At 36.2% G+C, this 20622-nt stretch overlaps 1 protein-coding gene and 1 pseudogene across 1 annotated transcript in view; both read left to right on the top strand.

Moving 5' to 3' along the window:
• Nucleotides 1–20406, top strand: part of BUB3 (BUB3 mitotic checkpoint protein) — a 46508-nt gene extending 26102 nt beyond the window's left edge. The window contains exon 8 of the mRNA XM_036735144.1: nucleotides 17260–20406. Within this exon, the coding sequence (XP_036591039.1) occupies nucleotides 17260–17290 (31 nt within the window). The 3' untranslated portion in view covers nucleotides 17291–20406. The remainder of the gene's footprint in view (nucleotides 1–17259) is intronic.
• On the top strand, nucleotides 15945–16446 carry LOC118828504 (annotated as a pseudogene).
• Nucleotides 20407–20622: the final 216 nt, after the last annotated feature.

Below are 20622 nucleotides of genomic sequence, written 5' to 3'. Positions count from 1 at the left end.
TAAATTTGTCTGATTCAGGAAGAAGTATATTGAAATCTTCAACCATCAGTGTATATGATCTACAATACAGTTTTTCTTTGAAAATACTATGCCAATTGGTGCATGTGTATACAATAGTGATGTTGTTTTGTTAGCTACATACTTTTAAGTCTAATGAAGTTTCCTCTCTTGTCTGCTACCTATGTCTGTGTTTGTCATTGTCTTGTCTGCGATTATGTGATTATGACCATTATTCCTATTTTATTGGATTCATCTGAGGTATAACAAATTCTATTTCAGCCACTCATTTTAACTTTCAATTAATCTTTATGCTTTAATTGTGTTTCCTATATGCAGAAAACTGTTGGAGTTAATTTTCTTACTTGTTTTGCCATATCTTAAGAGCAGGCTATCCCATTCACATTTATGGTGGTAATGATCATTTGTTTTTCCTGTCATAAAAGTATGCTAAAATATTTTTTCTCTCCTTGCACTTTTGCCCCTTTTTCTTCTGTGCCAGTTCATTTCCATCACAGTGGTGAATCTTTGGCACTGATACATCTCTCTGTTTTATGCCTCCCTTTAACTTTTTTATTATTAGAGGCCTTACTTCTTGTGTTAAATCTTCCAAGGAATAGTGAATAATTTTGATATATAGATAGAAGACACCTCTTTGTTGCCTGTAATATAGTGTTTTCTTCTTGGTTTTTATATATAGTTTTATACAGTTTTTCTGTCATTTAAAAAAATAATTAACAAGCAGTAAGCCCCAGTCAATCTTATAATTTTTACTTCAGTTTAATTGTGAAATGATAAAGGTGCCATCTGTTGTTGAATGTTAATCGTGAAAGTCTGCTTGTTTTCCTACTAATATCCTTATCAAGGATGCCTATATCTTATAAAGATTTTGCATATATGGGAAAGTTTGCACATAGGTTGGTCGTTACTTATGTTCTCTTTGTCACCTCTTTTCATTATTAATAAGGTCTATGACTTTTTCCACAGCTTTAATATCTTCTCTTTTAGATAATTTATATATCAACCCTTTAATGCCCTCACAGTTGTTGGTTCCAGCATGGAGCTTCTTTGTATGCATTTGGTACAGTCCTGCTGCTTTTCCTGTTTTTGGTCTCTTTAGTTCCATTTCTACTAGGACTGATGTTAGGGCCCAACTGTTGTAATTTCACTGTGTATTTTGCCTGGACTTTTTTCTATAGCAATGGCCTATGGATTTCATTGAACTGTATTTTGCCTTCTTTTTCCAATACTTGTCAATTTTGTTTTGTACTTTTTAAGAAATGATATTCAGGGTTATTTGTTTCATCATGGTCTTTTGGGGGCTTGATGATTCTTGGCCTGTCTCCATATCCTGTTTTTTAGATCAGTTGTTTTTGATAATAGGTAGCTCATTTGCTCTTCCAGTTTTTCTGACTTTTTTTCTTTGCTGTAACATCTTTTTGTATCATTTAGTTTTTGAGTTCCTTTCCCCTCTTCCTTTATTTTTTGTCCTCTGGGGTACCTACTGCTTTGCTAAGTTTTTCCACATTCTGTTCTATCATGTTTTCTTCTTGTGATTTTCTTTAATAGTTTGAACTTCTTTCTCTTTTTGTTCTCTTATTAGAACTGCCAATTACTCTGAGAGTTTCTGTCATCATTATATTTTCCTTTCTTTGATTCTAACTGTAATTATTCTAGAATCAGCCTCTTCCTGACTTTTATTCCTATAGTATTTGTTCATTGTATTTGGGGTAGTGAAGTGTATAGAGCTCTGGAGCTGGAGTAAAGAATACCTGAGTTCAGATCCCCTCTCAAAAACTAGTTGTGTAATCCTTGGCAAGCCACTTGACTTTTATTTTCTTCAGTTTCCTAATTCTGTAAAAATGAGAATAATAATAGCACCTATTTCGCTGGGTGATTGTGAAAATCAAAAGAAAATATTTGTAAAGTGCTTTGCAAACCTTAAAGTACTACATAAATGCCAGTTGTTGTTGCTTGCATCTCTCTGTTGCTTCCCCCTTCACCCTCCCACCCCTACCCCCAGCTGTGGAGTCTTAACTTCTCAATTTCTGCCTGTTGAATGGTAGAGTCTGATTGATTTGTTGCTGAGGGGAGGCTCCTCTAGGTTTCGATACATTTTGGGGTGATGTTTGGTGGGAATTTACCTCAACCAACTGTCTGTTCTTGTAGCTGTTGAGGTGCCCTCAGTATTTGGATTGGGGTCCAAAATAAGGTCAGGGCTAGAGCACAGAACTGAGTAAAAAGTTGAGATGTGCAAGAAAATTTCCTAGCAGACAAACAATCACCCTTACTCCAGCATAGCCCCTTTCTGCTTCTGTTATTTATAATGGTGAAAAGGGGACCAGGGAATCATGGTTTTTAGACCTTTTCTGATCATATAAACAAAATAAAACCCTTCTAAACATTAATTTTTCTATTCTATATGTGAGACCATTTTCAAGTGACTAGTGAATTGTCATCCTGCTGGAGGAGCTGAGTCATATCAGTTTGGATATCTTTTTATAAATGAAACTAGAAGACAAGAAGTTACAGCTAAATGAAAGGATGGATCACAGGTTTTATTTTGAAGAGGCAAATAAAGCATATGGCAGATTTGGATAGATGATTAGGTGTGTCCAAAGGTGACAGAGGAAGCATTTCTCATAAGACTCTTGGTAATCTTAGGTTGAAGTCCTTATGATAAAATACTACCATAAAGATCACTGTATCTTATTCACCTGCATAGGTAACATAGTATGAAGAGGACTAAAAGTTTAATGAAGGATAACATAAAACCTTTTACATTAAATCAACTTATACTTTAGTACTTAGCGATTTCAATGATAAGGTAGGCATATAGGGGAAAATAGTGAAAAATACAGTTTAGGAATGAGAAATGGGAGATCCCAAAGGTTTCTAGGACATTTACAAATCTCATGTCATCTATACTGTTTTTAGAGAAGAGATATAGGAGAGGCAGGACATAAACATTAAATAAAATCATAAAAATTAAATTGATTGTATTTTAACAGATAAGAAAATATATATATGGAAGCCATTTGTCAGTCAGTTGTCTGTATTAGTGATTTTCAAACTTTTTGGCCTCAAGACTCTATATAGTCTTGAAAATTATTGAGGACTCCTCCAGAGTTTTCATTTCTTTGGTTTGGATCAATATTAACTGTATTAGGAATTAAAACATCTTAGTATTATTATGAAAGTAGTTTTGACTCCATGGACTTACTGAGACACTAGGGGTTCCTAAACCCCGTGCTGAAAATCTATGGTCTATATAGTCAAACTGTTAATTTGTTAGAGCAAAGATAAAAAAAAGGCAGTAACAAAATGAGAGGGAGGAATGAATGGTGTGCAATTAAAACCACTCCAACCTAAATCATTAAAATATATAATTTATCTTTTGGCACTTTTAAAAAAATGGAAAACAGACAAAAGAACAGATATCGGCATTGACTGTCACCATGTAAATAAATCACCATAGTGAAAAGGGCTTAGAAATCGCTTGAGCCAGTGAATATGTGATCACTTTTCTAAGCAGAGTGATATGACAGTCAAAGGCAACATCTTGTTTAGAAAATCTAATGGAGGAGAATTGTGAAAGATTATGAGTGATAATTACCTCAAAAAAAGTATTACCTCAAAAACAGCAGAAGAAAATTGAGATTATGGAAAGCTTGATGAAAGACCCATTTAGGTTAGTTTTCCCAAGAGTTTTAGTGTTGACATTGAAGGAGGATAACAAACTGTTGAAAAATGAATAGATTTGTCAAGATTTCTTTAATAAATTGTTCTCTCCAAAACCGACAGTGGAACTCTCCTATGATAGCTGTGAATAAGATTCAGCTATTCAAAATTCAAGATTCAACTAAGATTCAGTATGATTTAATTGAATAAGATTCAGCTAAAAATTAATCAAAACAAGTAACAGGTTATGAAATAAACCTACAAAAATAGCTAGCCTTGTTGTATATTGACAGTGAATTCTAGGAAAAAAAGATAGAAGAAGAAATAACATTCAAAATTACAAAATTTGAGAGTCTGTACTCAGGTAATGCTCAGAAATGATTTGAATGAAACTACAAAACACTTCGCAAAAATAAGGGAAGAGAAACAGTGGAGGAATTTATTTCTTCATGGTTGTGTTGTGTTAATGTAATAAAAATCCCAAATTTTATAGAACTAGACAAAATATAACAGAATTAATCCAAGAGGAACAAAAGGTCAAGAATCTCAAAGGAAATGATCAGGAGAGAAAAAAAAAAGATAGGCAGGAAAGGTCCTTAGGAATTCCAGATCTCAAACTGTACAATACATACTAATCATCAAAACAATTTGGTACTGGTTAAAAAATTTTTAAAAAACCCAATTTTTAGAACAGGTTAGGTAAGCAAGACCCAGAAGCAATTAAACAAATGAGTAGGATTCAGTAAAGACAATAAGGACATCAACTACTGGGGTATGACCACCCCGTTTAACAAAAACTGAAAAGCATCCTGGCAGAACTTAGGTTTAGAGCAATACCGGATACTGTATACTACTATAAGTTTCAGGTGACTTAAATATGAAAGGTCATAAATTTGAGGCAAAGAAACCAATTAGTAGGCTATTGCTGTAATCCAGGTGAGAGGTGATTAAAGTCCTGAAAGTAAGATTGTGGCTTCGTGGATACAGGTGGTGGTGGTTGTCCTTTGTTCTTGAAGAGGACCAAAATGACGTCACTGTGCTTGAGTCAAGATTCAACACGAGCTTGGAGTGCTCTACCACAGGTCGGGAACAAATAGTCCGAGTGAACATTTGGGATGGATAACTCCACACTTGGGAATCTTGCATTTCCTTTCAGCTGTTTCAATTCTGCTTTGCTCATAGAGCACAGCACTTTCTCTGATGTGGGCATGCCGTGCTGAATGGTCCTGTGCCAGTGTCTCCCATGTTGCACAATCAATTCCAAAGTTCTTGAGAGTGTGCTTGTATCGCTTCTTCTGACCACCATGTGAATGCTTGCCCTCTGTGAATTCTCCATAAAATAGTCTTCTTGGCAAGCATGCATTTTGCATTCGAACAATGTGGCCAGCCCATCAAAGTTGTACTCTCCGAAGAAGAGGTTGAGTGCTTGACAGTTTAGTTCGAGTAAGGACCTCAGTGTCTGGTACCTTATCCTGCCAGGTAATCTTCAGAATCTTCCTAAGGCAATTCAAATGGAAGTGATTCAGTTTCTTGGAATGGCGCTGGTAGACTGTCCAGGTTTCAAAGGCATACAATGAGGTCAGCACCACAGCTCTGTAGACCTTTAGTTTAGTAATCAGTAATCTTCTCTCCTGTACTTTTCTTCAGAGCCTCCCAAACACTGAGCTAGCTCTGGCAATGCATGTGCCAACCTCATTATTAATGTGTACATCCCTGGAAAGTACATTGCCAAGTAAGTGAACTTATCCACAGCATTCAAAACTTCTCCATTTCCTGTAACTGATGGTTCCACGTATGGATGGTGTGGTGCTGGCTGATGAAGCATCTGTGTTTCCTTGGTGTTAATTGTTAGGCCAAAATTAGCATAAGCAGCAGAGAATTGATCCATCTTTCCTTGCATCTCAGCTTCAGAGGCTGTGAATACACAGAAGCTATTGGATGCAAAAGATTAGGGGGTGGGGAGGGGAGGGTGTAGAAAGAGCAATATTTAGCACCTGATTGGATTTATGGGGTAAGAGAGTATAAGTTGTCAAGAATAGGACCAGAAGAATGATGGCAGCTTTGACAGAAATAGTAAAGTTTAAAAGCAAGGTGGATTTCAGTGTAAGATAGAGTTCTGTCTTGGACATACTGAGTTTGAGATGTTTCTAGGACATCCAGTTTGAAATACCCAATAGGCAGTTGGCATTGTGGGACTGGAGCTCAGTGGAAAGACTGGTGCTGAATATATAAATCTGCTTTTCATCTGAATAGAGATGATGATTGGAATCTGGTGAATGGGATGCTATCTGATGAAGAAAAGAGGGCCCAAGAGAGAATCATAGCCATGATTCAAAAGGATTCATCCTCATTGTCCTATATAGGAAAATCAGGTGGATGAAAAGTCTTTATGATATGCAGTTGGAAGGACCACTACTAGATGTGTTTCCATTAGTGCATATGTCTTAGATTAACACTTCTGATGGACAGTGAACTAGGTCTAAAGGTGAATAAAAAGGAAGAGAGCAGCAGACTTGGGAAATAACCATCAGAATTGTAATATGCATACAAAATGTTTCAATGGGCACATTGATGACTTAACACAAACTTAAATTCTGGATTCTTATGCCAAAATTTAAAAAAAATTTAAATTTTAAATACTCTAAGAATTAAATTTATTTTGCTTGGCATGGGGATAGGCAGGGGAGGGCAGGAATAGGACCAGCGTAGGCAACTTTAAGTTGGCAGATCTGTCTTCAATATAAGAGCTTCACAGCAATTGTAGCTATCCAAAACTGGAATGAACAGTCTTTAGAATCATAAGATTCCATAGTTGGAGGTGACCAGAGGCACCTGATCCAATCGCTGTCTAAATAAGAATCCTTTCAACTTCATACCAAAGTGCTTATCTTTCCTTTTCTTGAAGACCTCCAGTAAAAGGAAACCTATTACCTGCCAAACAACACATTGCACTTGAATAGCTCTAGTTTTTAGGAATCTTGTTCTTAGTCCTAGACTAAATTTGCCTTTGTTTGCTTTTTAACTTCCATCCATTGTTCTAAGTTCTATCCTTTGAGACTAGGCAGAACAAATCTAATCCTTTCACATGGCAGCCCTTTACATACTTGCAGATGCTATCCTCTTGTCTCTTCAGGATAAACATTCCATTTCCTTCAACTAATCCTCATATGGCAAGAGTTCAAGGGCCTTCACTATCCTGGTTGCTGTCCTCCTAGATACTCCATTCCAGGCCAAGAGCCTTTTTAAGCTGTAATCCAAAATACAAATGTGATCCTTGGATAACATTAACCAGCTGTTTACTTCCCAAATCTACTTCCTTCTGAAACCTTTCACTTGAATTTGCGGCAGAGTTGAAAATAGAACCTGTGTCCCTCAGATTTTCATTTTCTTGTTCAAAACTTGTTCAACACTTACTAATGCTTTCTAGCATCTTTCTCGTAGTATCATCTCTGTCCGTGCACATCATCAGAAGTAGGTACTAGTTAACACATTTGAGATATCTTTAGAGCATCTTTGTTGCATGTCACATGTATGCCTGGAGAAGAAAACAAACCTCTCTATTGTTGATGTATTCAGTGTGGTCAACTAGTTAACCACTTTTGCAGGGATATTGAAGAGGTAATTCATGCTAGAGGGAATGGATTAGATGACTTTTCAGGTTCCTGTTCATTCTCTTATTTTGATTCCGTTATTTTTATCTTTTGCCAGTTTGCGAAATTCCTAAGAGGAGAAAGTATTTAGAGCTAGCTTGACTATCACTGTTTCCTTAAGTACAAACTCCAAAATTTCTTTTACATTATTTTTTAATCAGAACTAGTTCTTCTGTTATCAGCACAGGGAGTAACCTTTTTCTAGGATGTCAGAACTATTCTGATGAAGGTGGAGTTTATTCCTTTGAATATCAGTAATTTTGAAATAACAAACCCTTATGTTTCAGGTAGCAGCTTATGTTCACCTCTTAAGGTCTGTTACTATTTAAGACACTTAACAGCTTTATATTTTGAGGGAGGCTGGTTCAACACAAAGGTGATTTAGTTGAAACCAGGAACTAGCTGTGTTAGTATCTGAAACTGGAATATTGTCAAGTAGAATACAGACTTTGCTTTTATGAGAAGATTAATCTTTCTTTTAGTAGCTCTCTAGAAATATAGATAAAGGCAAGAGGATTAGAAACTGAAGAAATCATATGAAGCAGGCCTCCTGATCTATATGAGGACCAACTGAACAAAGGCTATACTGATTCCTCATCAGGAATTGAGATCTAAAAAAGCTTAATTCATTGCCTTTTACTGAATGTTGGAACTCTTACAGAAAACATGGAGTTATAGCTGCCTTTCTAATAGAATCATCCATCATTGTTGACTGCTTGTAAGAAAAAAAAATCACAAGTTGTCCCTCATAAGAGGCTCATAACACTATGGTATTAGAAGCCAAGTGGCATCTGTGCCCTGAATGTTATAATAGTACGCCATTGAGTAGACCTTTTCTCTTAGTCACTGCTTACTGATAATCATGCAGTCTTTATAGTACTGGGACATAGCTTTTTCTTTTAATCAGTCTCCAAACAATATAGGGTATTTCCCCTTTTTTCATTCTTTTCAGATAAAATTCAACTGTAACAGTTCAAACAAAGCATAGTGAAAGTTTTGCTCTTTAGTGGTCCATTTTTAAATGTATGCTGTTGCTCTGTTGTGTTGTTTGGCATAAAACAGTCCAGTTGTAACCCTGCAGCAATTATTAAGCCAGTCTGTTGCATGCGGACAAGGAACAGCTCTGGTTCTGATGCAGTTTGAGTGTACTGTGAAGTAATTGGGCTTTTTGAGTACATGATAAAATAGCGCACTTTACTGTCAGTACATTAAAAAATTAAAATCTGCTCATTTTCGAGTGACTCAGCCAGCCAATTGCTTAGGAAATTGCTCTTAGTCCTGGTATTATTGCACACTTCTGTCCACAGTTTGGCTTGAACTGAATATGCCTCTGGGACTTCAGAGGACTGTGTACATTCAGAATAAGTGTTTTTGTATTGGCCACACTGGACAATTAAATACATACATATTAATAAGATAATTATAGCATACCGTTTGGTGTAATAGGTTTTCTAGGTCTTTGGCAAATTTTGAAGAAGGAAAAAATAAGTTTGGAGAAATATGATCTTATCTCTGCAATAGCAGTCATACCCAAATTGTAGCATGACTCAGAATCAGAAAACTTAGTTCTAGTATTGGGTTGGGTACCAACTAGTATGACCTTAAGCAGATCATAGGACATTTGTAGACCCCTTCATGCCAGCAATGTTAATGTTGGCCTGATGTTCTTTTAACTTGTGAAAATCTGTGAGATTATGTATATTTAATTGTTGTCATACTTTTGAAATATAATTTGTTTAATTCTGTATTTTTTAAAAATCGTAGCCTAAAAAATGTCAGTTTCCTTCTCCCACTCCCATTTTATAGCTTCTTGCAGTCTTACAGTGCTTTTAGCACAAGGGTCTAGTATATATTGATGAATTAACATGAATTAACGAGTTGTTATTATATTCAAGTCACTGATGTTATGTAGCTTGAATGTTTCAGTATGTTGCACAGACCAAAATATAATCCACTTCAAGGGCATACTTCTAGGAGAAGACTATAAATTCATTAGAGGTTGTGGAGTCTTCTATTATCATTATCTTTTGACTTGGCTTATTTTGGGGAGAAAGAAGTGGGAAATTGGGAGTACTTGTGGGACCTTTAGCCAAGTCAGTTAACCTCTCTAAGCTTTAGTTTCCTCATCTGTAAAACAAAGGAGTTGGATTAAATGATCTCCAAGGTCTCTTTTAGCCCTAAGATCATGTGGTTCTCTCTGAAGTATTGCATATAACTTTGGACGGCGTGACTTCTTTGACTCCCAATGAATCTGGTTTATTATAATGGCATTTTATCGTGGCATTGTCTAAGTCATTGTTTCTTTTTCAACCTTTCAATAAATTGGGTGCCACTGGCTGTGGAAATATGAAAGGTTCAGGTTACTTTCCGTGGTACTGTGTTTCTGTTAACCCTTTAAAGGTTCTTAATTTAAAATATGTTATGTGATTTCTTTAAACCCAGCAGCTGTTTTTTCACCTATAAAAGGCATAGTAGCCTTGATTCTGTTTGGTTCCATCTTTCCATAACGTCCACTTCACCTCTAAACTGCACTTTGATGGGTTAGCTTTGTCGATTTTGATTAGATTGTGAGTGCCTTGAGGCTTTACATTTCCAGAGCACAGTCCCTGGCACATAGTAAATGCTTATTGACTTGACTCAGATATTTTCCGCATCTAAATCCTATAGAGTAATCGCCTCCTCTGGCTTGTTGGGGGTGAGTAAGCACTATACTATAGCCATGTGACTTTAGGCAAATCACTTAACCTGTATGAGTTTCTTCGTTTGTGAAATTGCATGTAATACTTGCACTGTATTATCTTACAGGGTTGTATAAGTCGTTAAAGGGCACATAAATGTGAATTATTATTGCTTACTTTGCAGAATAGGAGTGGGAGCTTTTCAGTGAGTTAATCTATCAAATGTTAATTTGTTGGGCACCTACTATGTGTTTATCTCTTTGCTAGGGGCTGTGTTGCTAAAGAGGATGATTAAGCAGTGAAACCTATCCTTTGTTATGACCAAAGGTTACAGACTTTGATTTATATTTTTAAAATTAATACTTTTTTTTGTCTCCTTTTTTTCTGTTAAATTTGCTTTGAAAATAATTCTTTATTTTTTCCCTTCAAGATTCAACAAAACAAATTCAGTTTGGGCCAATTTAAATTGAGTTTTTTTTTTCCTTTCTGAAAGACAACTGAGTTGCAATATATTGCTTTGGAAATCAGGTTTGAAGGCTTTTAGTATACCCTTTGAACATATTTAAATCATGCCCCTAATCACATTATCTGTGGTTTGAATTATTTAGCATCTTTTGGGGATTACATTTTTTATTCCTAATTATATGACCAAGATATATACCATGAAATATTTATCATGTAATTATGACTAAAATGTATGATTTTTCCAAAGATGTGAATAGTAACTTTAAGTACCCTATACTTAATTAGGCTGAGGTAGAGGATTAAGTAAATGTGAGGGACTATCTTTTTTAAAAAAATCTTTAACTGATTTATAAAATTCAGTGCCACAAGAAACAAACAGAAACAAATTACCTATGTTCTTGATTATTCCTTCGTTCCCTGATATGTGATGGCTTAGAAGTTATATACTCCTTTGTACATGAAGCTTGACCCACTGTAAGGGCTTGTGATTTTGAGTGGATTTACCAGTAGTGGGAATAGGTTTACGCTGATTGACCTGGCTTTTCATATTTGTTAAACGGAAGCTCTTTGAGGGCAGGGACTATTTTATTCCTGAGCCTAGCACAGTGCCTGGCACAGAATATCTACTAAATAAATGCTTTTTGATGAATAATTAGGCATATGACCTCTAGCTGTGGAATAAAGTGAAGTCGATTGGATCGGACTAGGACATTATTAAAGCTGGAAATAAATGAACCATTGACCGGGCCTTGGAAACTTTTTTTGCTCCTAATAAAGAGGTTTGTTGTCATGGTATTTATCCTCATAAGATTCAACTTGTAGCCTGCACAGTTTTTCTGGTATAACTTAATTTCTTTGGGATTTTTTCTCTCTTATAAGTTCAAGGTAATTCCAAATCCAGATTTCTTTCTATTACATCATGCTACCTGTCGTCACCTCTCAGATACTTGCTGTTTATTATCTGATAGACTTGGGGGCTTTATATTAGAAGGTATAAACACAGTACAAATATTAACAGGTCATATTCTTTAGTTACTTTTGAGTTTTCAAGGTCTGAGTCTGATCAATTGATATTTAAGTGTTCCACTAATCACTAGGGATTTATGAGATAATGTGTGAATAGTTGTATGCCTGCTTATCCCTGCTTCTAGAAAAATATCTTAAAATGCAAGCGTGATATAGAAGAAAAACATGTTTTATGCATTCCATTTTCTACTTTAGAATCTCCTTCAGTACTTTGAAGTACTTTTTAGATGTAGGTGTTGCTGGTCTCTCTTTAACTTAGGATGTGGTTGTGAACTTCAGTGAACATACCAGGTCTTCATAGATTCAAGAGACTCAACTGGAAAGATTCTTAGAGATAGTGGCAGAACCAAAACTTTAGCCCAAGTGCTCTCTCTATATTATGGGTTTTAATGGGGAGATAATAGGTGCCAAACTTGATAGTTCCCTGGGTTATGCCTTTTTCCAAAGCCAGCGAGGCACATCACTGGAGGCCAGGCCCTTAAAAGAACTTTAGATTACTGTTTTATCCTCCATCCAAAGCCAGATTATCCTACAATAGTGTGTAAGTTGATCTAGTGAACACATTCTTTAATATTTAATATTTTAGTGAAAATATTTTTTTAAAATGGCAATTCAGGAAAAAATATTGAAAACTCATGACTAAGAACATTAGAAATGATATCTGGATATAACATGTTATGCATTAACTACATTTATGCTTTTCTCTGTTTTTAATAACAAAAGCCACATATATGAAATCTCCATTTTCTGGGTTCTTACGCAGTATTTAATTTGCAAGATTTGAGCTCAGAAATCTCCAGAAGAGTTGTACAATTCCTCCTCCTTATTAACTTGAAAGACACTCTCATTTTTTCATTTCTCAAATCTAAATTTGAGGATTAAACTACTCGAGGTCTCTGAGACTAAAGAAATGGAAACTGACTTTTTTGTACATAATGAGAATAGTGGTTATGATATAGTACTTTAAGGTTTGCAAAATGCTTTACATATATCTCATTTTATCCTCACAGCAATCCTGGGAGGTAGGTACTATTATTATCCCCATTTTACAGATGAAGGAAACTGAGGCAGACAGAAGCTAAGTGACTTGCCCCAGATTACACAGCTACTAAGTGTATTTGGAAGGGTATTTGAACTCTGGTCTTCCTGGATCTAATAAATTTTGATAGCTGAAATCTTTTTTTCTTAAGGACCATTCCTTAAACCGGGGTCAACAATAGGTCTCAGGTCAAGCCCCACTTGGTCATTGTTTGGGCCCTGATTGGCTCACAGTGAATGTAAATAGCAGTTGTTTGTGTTTTGGCCAGAAACCCTGAGAGTCTTCCCCTGCCAGACTGATTTTTTTTTTTTTAAACTGGGTGAAGAGGCCATTCCCCTATTTCTTACTTAGCCTTAGTCACTGAATGGGCTTTGCCTCAACTGAGACCCATTAAAGACACATGATCTCCTGCTGTATCCAGGGCCATCTCCAGTTGTCCTGATATAGATCAGATACTCACTCCTCCTGCCCTCTAAACATAGGGGAGAGAAGCTTGAGGGAGGTGGTGTTAGTCAAGACCTGAGTTAGCAGCATGGTGAAGAGATTGGAAGTGATGAGCTGAGCTTGGGAAGGGCATCTTATTATGTGGAGTTGAAATCAGGCAGGGCAACAGATCATGGCAGATTGAACACTGGATATTATTTTATGGGAAATGACTCAGAAGACACATTCTTCCTACTTTTTCTCTGAGAATTTATTTGGCATTAACACTACAGTACTTTAAAGATGTCTCATTTCATCAGTGTAGGTATTTCACCTATCAATGCAGATTGCAACCCCTCTTTGCCTTAGTAGAGTCTTTTTTTTTTAATAGATTTTTATTGGTATCTTTTTCTAAATCACAGATTTTTTGCTCTGTCCCTTATCTCCCCTCCCAGAAAGCCATCCTATATAAGAGTGATTATTTTTTTTAGATGAGGGAGACAAATTGAACAAAACTGATCAATATATTGAAAAAAAAAATCTGACATTATGTATAGTGTTCCACAGCAGAGGAACTCTTTTCTCCTCCCTCCACCCCGCCCCCCCCGCCAAAAAACCCAAACTATGTAGTAGAATTGGGGTGTGTATGTGTGTGTGTTTGTGTGTGTGTGTGTGTGTGTGTGTGTGTGTGTGTGTGTTTAAATACTCAGCTGTAAGCAAAAACAATTATATGGTGATGAGCATTTTAAAACTTAGCTTGATTGATTCTTAATTTTGAGATATATTCTGTCCACTTATCCTATTGTTGTTGAGTCAATAATGGCCAACTCTTCATGAGCCTATTTGAGATTTTCTTGGCAAAGATACTGGAGTGCTTTGCCATTTCCTTCTCCAGCTCATTTTACAGATGAAGAAGCTGAGGCAAACAGGGTTAAGTGACTTGGCCAGGGTCATACAGCTACTTAGTGTCTGATTTTGAACTCAGGAAGATGAATCTTTCTGACTTGAGGCCTGATACTCTATCCACTTTGCCACCTAGCTACTTTAAAGCCTTTTGAGATTGGTAGGTCTTATCGGGATCATCACCATGCCACTATGAAGTTTCCAAGAACTTTTCATCAAGATGTGTGTATTAGCACCATGAAAACTTAAGCTGGTACCCAATTTTCATCCTACAGAATTTTCCTGGATTGTTATTACAGAATTCTGCAGGACGTGAAATTGATGCTTGTACCGTGATACCAAGAAAGCTATTATTCTTTGGATTATATTAGTTAGTTAACTAGGATATTACATGTTAACTCAGTTAACTGAGGATATTATACATTTTTAGAGGCAGCACAGCATAGGATGGAAAGCTAATCATGGAATTTCAGTGACTTGGGTTTCAGTCTCACTGCTAATACATACTGGTTGTGTGACTCCTGGCAAGTCACCTAACCTCTTAGTGTCTCTGAAACTTATAATTATATAACAATAATAATAATAATAGCTAGTGTGTATGTAGTATTTTAAGGTTTGTAAAGTGCTTGACAAATATCTCATTTATCCTTACAACAACCTGGGAGGTGGGTGCTATTATCACCATTTTACAGATGAAAATACTGAGGTTGACAGAGGTTAAGTGACTTGCCCAGGAACATACAGCTAGTAAATGTTTGAGGGAGGATTTGAACTCAGTTCTTCATGAAGCCAGATACAGAGCTCTGTTCACTTCACTACCTAGCGTATGACTGTTATTTATAGTTGTAAGTCTGTAAGTTGCAAAATAGTTCCAGTCTGCATTAGTAAAGAGAGTTTCCTTAAAGAATTATAAATCCAAACAGTAGGAGGAAAAGTAGACTGAATTGCATTTGGGAAATTGTATAGCATTTTTAATGATCCTAAGCTTTTCCTTGATGCAAAATTCCATTCTCTTAAAAGCAGTATTCTTCCAGTCTTTCTGTATGGCTGGAAATCATAGTATATTACAATTTCCAAAAGGTACAAATAAAAATTTAGGTAGTTCAAAGGGCAGTAGAGGTGTATGCTAGGTATAAGTAGGGTGTAGTATTTCAGTGAATTACACACAAAAAGTAAAATTTCATGCAGAAAATGTATGATTGCAAAAGGACGTGGGTTGATCTTGTAATAAGAACAGGGGATGGCATATAAAAATCTTGGAGTTTTGCCCTTCAAATGGAAAGGTTAATCTCTAGAAGAAAACATCCATTGTATCTAGTAGTTTCTCAATGAGAGGATGTATTGGATTTATTTTTTTATATGAACATAAATTGTATAGGATGAGAAGGCAAAATGGGTTGAGATGTGCTCTGTTGGAGAGATTTTCCACCTTGAGTTCATAAATCCATTAAAATAATATGAAACAAAACCTTGTCCATTCATATTTTAATGTGATTGTCAAATTAGGATCTAGTCAAACTTTTTTTGTTTAATAGGAATGCAAATTATCTTGTCGAAAAGTATTTGTGTAGATTAAAATGATTCAAATATTTTACAAAAGGCCTGGTATCTGTTCAAAGGCTAGAAAACCATGACAATAGGCCAACAATAAAGGCCAGTCTGCAGGTATGTCATAATTTCATTCCCTGAACAGAAAAGATAAATTATAGCTAGTGAAATGTTTTGGATTCAATTTGAGAATCCCAGGTAATTGGAAGTACTTGGACAAAATGACTATTAAGTATATTTGCTTATCCTATTTTTATCTTCATCTAGTGGTATGGTGCAAGGAACCCCACAGTAGGCATCAAGTCTTAGCTCTGCCACTGAGTAGTTTAGAAATAAGTGGCCGAGTCACTGACTCTCTTGAGACCTCATCTGTGAAGTGTGATTCTAATAGCTAGTCTCATAGGAATGGTTTAAGGACACAGTGGGTAAGAGATCACGTGAAATCACTCTGAAAAAGTTTTAAAATGACGTGTTGAAATAAAGTATTATGGCTTTTCTGGTCGCTCTCTGCCCAGAGCTGTGTGCCGCCGGGGTTGGTGAAGTTCCAAGATGGCTGGATGAAAGCTTGCTATGAAAGCTGTTGATTGGGCAGCATTTGGAGAGATCATACCTAAAAACCAGAAAGCCATTGCTAATGCCTTGAGATCCCATAATAAATATCTTATGACCAGATTGACTACCCTGCCTGAGAAGCCACAAGTGATCAACTGGGTTTACTACAAGGAAAACGCGGCCAAGCCTGGCCTTGTGGATGAGTTTAAGAAGTTCAATGAGCTGAAGATTCCTGTGCCAGAAGATAAATTCGCTGCTCTAGTGGATGCTGAAGAAGAGGAAGATGCAAGACTTGGTGCTGATTTCATGAAAGCTTCAAATGCTAGGTAGGATTGCAGAACTTCAGAAAGAGATGGAAAAGATCAAGAATATAATTTCTTTTGAACAGATGACCATTGAGGATTTGAACCAAGCCTCTCCTCAAACCACGCTGGACAAGAAGAAGCATCCTTATTGGCTCCACCAGCCAATTGAGAACCTCTAAAATTGGACCTCAGAGGAAGCTCTGGCCCTCCTGTCACTTGCTCCTGAAATCTGCAATAAAGCAATTGTACGGTCAAAAAAAAATAAAGTATTATTAAAGTAGTCTGAGGGCCTTTATTATCCTATGAAATCCTACAGTCCAAAATGAAACTTTTCCTGCTGGTATTTGAATAATATTTTGCATACATCTCTTACTATTTATTTACATGTTGTATATCATCCACTACATTATAAGGTCCATGAAGGCAAATTCCTAGTCTTATTCATATTTTCAGACCCTTAGGATCTTTGCGTTTCCTAGGTTGTTGAATTGAACTAGATTGAATTAAATTAATGGTTATCAGCCTGTATTCCTGGAACTTTATAACTTGGATTCTTCTCCCTCATAATTTTTCACTTTGGAATAAAGGACTGATAAAACATTTATTTAGTGCTCATTGTGTGCCAGGCATTGTGCCCAGTACTAGAAATGCAAATATAAGCAAGGGATACAGTCCCTGCCCTCATGGAACTTACATTAAAATGGGAGAATACTCTACTTCTGGGTCTTGGCAAGAGAGGAGGGTAAGAAATGGGTCATGGCATAAGAAAAAAGCTTACCAATGGTGGGTGGGTGGATAGGTGGCTTGAAGAGGTTTAAATTTCATGGAGATTTCAATAAGTCTTTTTATTTTGGGACTTTAAATTACCTAAGCTGCATTTGTCTGTTGTCAACCCTCACCACATTTCATCTTTCAAGTCTCATTGCTTTTAGTTCATTCTTTTTTCATCTTTTCCCTATAAATAACTGAATGTTTTTCTTCCTTTGTCTTAGGGAAACTGGGTCTCAGAAAGGTTTGGAGTGACTTGCCCAAGGCCCCAGAAGGAAGAAAAGAAGTCACATATGGCCACAAGGACAGTAGCTCAGGCCTGGCTTCATGTTCCCTACCCTCCTGTTTACCTAATTTGAAACGTTCTAGATGTCTGTTGTGAACACTACTTGTACTATAAAAACCGCTATTTAGCATTTGGTTTACCTGATATTTCTTGGCTTCAGTCACTTGTGCTAGCCTCAGAGCATCTTCATGACAGAGGAGTACAGAAGAAGTAGGGGGAAGAATTAGTAATATAAGAGTTTGTTTATGTGGTGCTTTATGGTGTATAAATCACTTTTCTCACAGCAGCTCTGTGAAGTAGATAGTAGTACAAGAATTATCTTCAGTTTATAGGTATATAGAATTGGAAAGGACCTTAGAGAGATCATTTAGTCCCACTCTTTACAGATGGGGAAAAGGAAACCCAGATGCATGAAAAGACTTGACAGAAATCACACAGATGTCAGATTTAGGATTTAGATTCTGTTTTTCTTGCAGCCCTGTAATGTAGATGTTTTTAGATCAGGCTAATGAAGTTTGCAGAGGTTAAATGCCTTACCCTTGGTCACAGGGTTGACTGCCAAGTGCTAGAATCAGCCTTTGGACCTAGGTCTTTCCACACGTCTCTCACACATATTCATCAGATTCACCAGGGCTGAAGTTTAAGGGACATGTATTTTACACAGATTGAACAATTTTGTATTCTGTTTTTGAAAAGTAGAGAACAGTAATTACAACCCTTTTCCCGTTACTCTTTAAAAAAAAAAATCTCATTTTTTATGGTAAAACCAGGCAGCAAAACGGTGGAAACAAATAAATACATAAATGCCAAATTTAAAAGAAAGTAGCATTAGCCACTGTTTTCTTTTGCCTGGAAGGAAAGTACATGTGTGAGCAGCCTTGCAGAGGGACTTTTAGACTTTCTGAAGGCTTGGTCTCTAGGAATGGAATTGGACCTTCCCTTCCTAATTCTGGTTTCACCCATGGTAAAGCCTTTTTAGATATTGATCATTATTAGCTCTGTTTCTCAATATAGGTAAAGAAAGCTCATTTCTTTTCCCCTTCTCCTGATTCACTTCCACATTTCTCTTATACAGTCTTCAGAAACAGATAATATTACTAGAATTATGACAGTAACCTCTTTTGAAGGAAGATTTTTTTTTTCCCAAAAAGGTCAGAATAGCAAATTAATTAGTTACTGTTATAATAAAATTTGGCAATTAGTAAAAGCAAAAGTGGAATTAAAAGGCCTGGTATCTGTTCATTGGCTAGAAAACCATAAAATTATATGCTACAGTAATGTCACAATAAAGGCCAATCTGCAGGTATGCTATAATTTTGTTTTTGAGTGAACACTGGATGAAACTATCTTTGTAAAAAAAAAAATGTATGCAGCATCCTGAGCCTCAGAATCTTTCATCTGTTTTCCGTCCTCTATCACAGTCTTGAGGAAGTACAATTAAAAAAGGGGTAATTCTTTTTTCAAATCAGTTTCCATTATTATGTGAGATTATGAGTCATTCTAAATCCCGGTATCCAGGAGAGACACCCCCGCTCTGCAGCTCCTTTCAACAGTTGTTTGTGGCAGTTTCAGCCTCTTTCTGCCTCTGAAGCTTTTTATTTTTAAAGCAAGGCAGACGAGGCCTAAAATTATTCCATTAAAGAGGGGCAATTTTTGTAATGGGACTTAGAGTGCTCTGCAGAAGTGCAGGCAAGTTTCTTCAATATCCTGAGCATTATTCACTCATTTAGTTAAATGATGTTTCTAATTCCCTGGTAATTACATGTAATGAGGCACTTTTTCTCTTCTTGATGAGACTTTAGCTTAATATGAGATGGCATATTTTTTTCTTCCTTTTTTTTCATGGGGATAATTACCCCTTCCTAGGAAAAGCAGGGTTTGTTGTGCAGAATATAGCAAATTATTTTATTTCCTGCCATCTTGACTGCCAGTAAATTATAAAATTAAGTTTCAGTGGAACATTAGCACCGTTTTGGGAAAGGCTTGAGACTTTTTTTTTTTAATTCATGTACTGCTGTCCTCTGGGATCATAGGGGCCATTATTCATAGAATAGATGTTTTTCTGCCAATTCCAAGTATTCAGATGTATTAAGGCTGCAACTTAGATTTAATTTTCTGGATGGTATCCAGTGTAGAATGTTCTTGAAATCTTCTTTGTGCTCACGTAATTATCATTACAAAGTTAAGTAATATGTTCCCTCTTTCGACCACCCTCCCCACAACACCCTCCTTTCCCCCATTTATATGTCAAATTACTTTTGTGTGTATGTGTGTGTATTGTATCTCATTTACATGCACAGTAACTATATTTGAATCACATGAAGGTGGTGACACTGACTATTAATAGGTAGGAAGTTCAGAGTTAATATAGACACTACTGAACTCTACCTATTGTAAAAAAAAAAGATATAAAGAGGAAAATACAGGAATAACAGCATTAATTAAGCACAACGCCATTGAATTTTCAGTTTCCTGGGCTCAGTTTTTGTTAGAAATCTTAAAGAGTTTGGGGGAAGGTTGGCTTTTTGTTTTTTAAGAACAATATTTTAATAAGAAATAATTAAAAGAGCATGTTTCAGGATAGTCATTCTTTGTTCTCTATCCAATGACGCATCTGAAGATTTTCTTTAGTATACTACTTGCTTATCTGCATATTTCAGGCTTGTAAATATTTATCAATAATATATCCACTCACACAGTTTTAAAAAAAAATGTTCCTATTCTCCAGGGGTAATGCAAGTTGTTAAAGAAATAAAGTCACTGTGTTATAACTGGTTGATGCATTGGGTTTGGAGTGAGGAGACCTCTATTGAAAGCCCTGACATTTATTAGCCATGTAAATTTGGGCTAAGTACTCAAAGGCAACAACTGTGTGTATAATTCATTTTTCTGTTTCCCCCAGTGCTCAGCAAAATGCCTTCCTATAGTTGCCATGCAATAAATGTTTGTTGAATGAATAAATGAGCCCGTCTATGAACTGGCAGCTTACAGAAGATAATTCTGTATCTGAGCAGTAATGACCTTTTACATTTGTATAATGCTGAACATTTTTGGGAAGTGCTTTCAAATGAATTGTATCGTGTGATTCTCAATCTTGTTATTTGTCAGCAGGCTCAATTGACAGGTGGTTCTAAGCTGATCTGAGACTCCCTTCCCCTAGTGATGTGACCTGTTTTTGGACTATGGTATGCACAACGGCAAAATCATAGAGCCATATAAACAGTCCAAAGAACATATATGCCCCCTGAAGGAACTGGAGGAAATTTTCAGGCTTCTTTCCTTTGATCCTCTCATCATTATT

This window comes from Trichosurus vulpecula, chromosome 8, assembly GCF_011100635.1.
Source record: "Trichosurus vulpecula isolate mTriVul1 chromosome 8, mTriVul1.pri, whole genome shotgun sequence".
Classification (NCBI taxonomy): domain Eukaryota; kingdom Metazoa; phylum Chordata; class Mammalia; order Diprotodontia; family Phalangeridae; genus Trichosurus; species Trichosurus vulpecula.
This window is presented reverse-complemented; position numbering and strand designations above follow the sequence as displayed.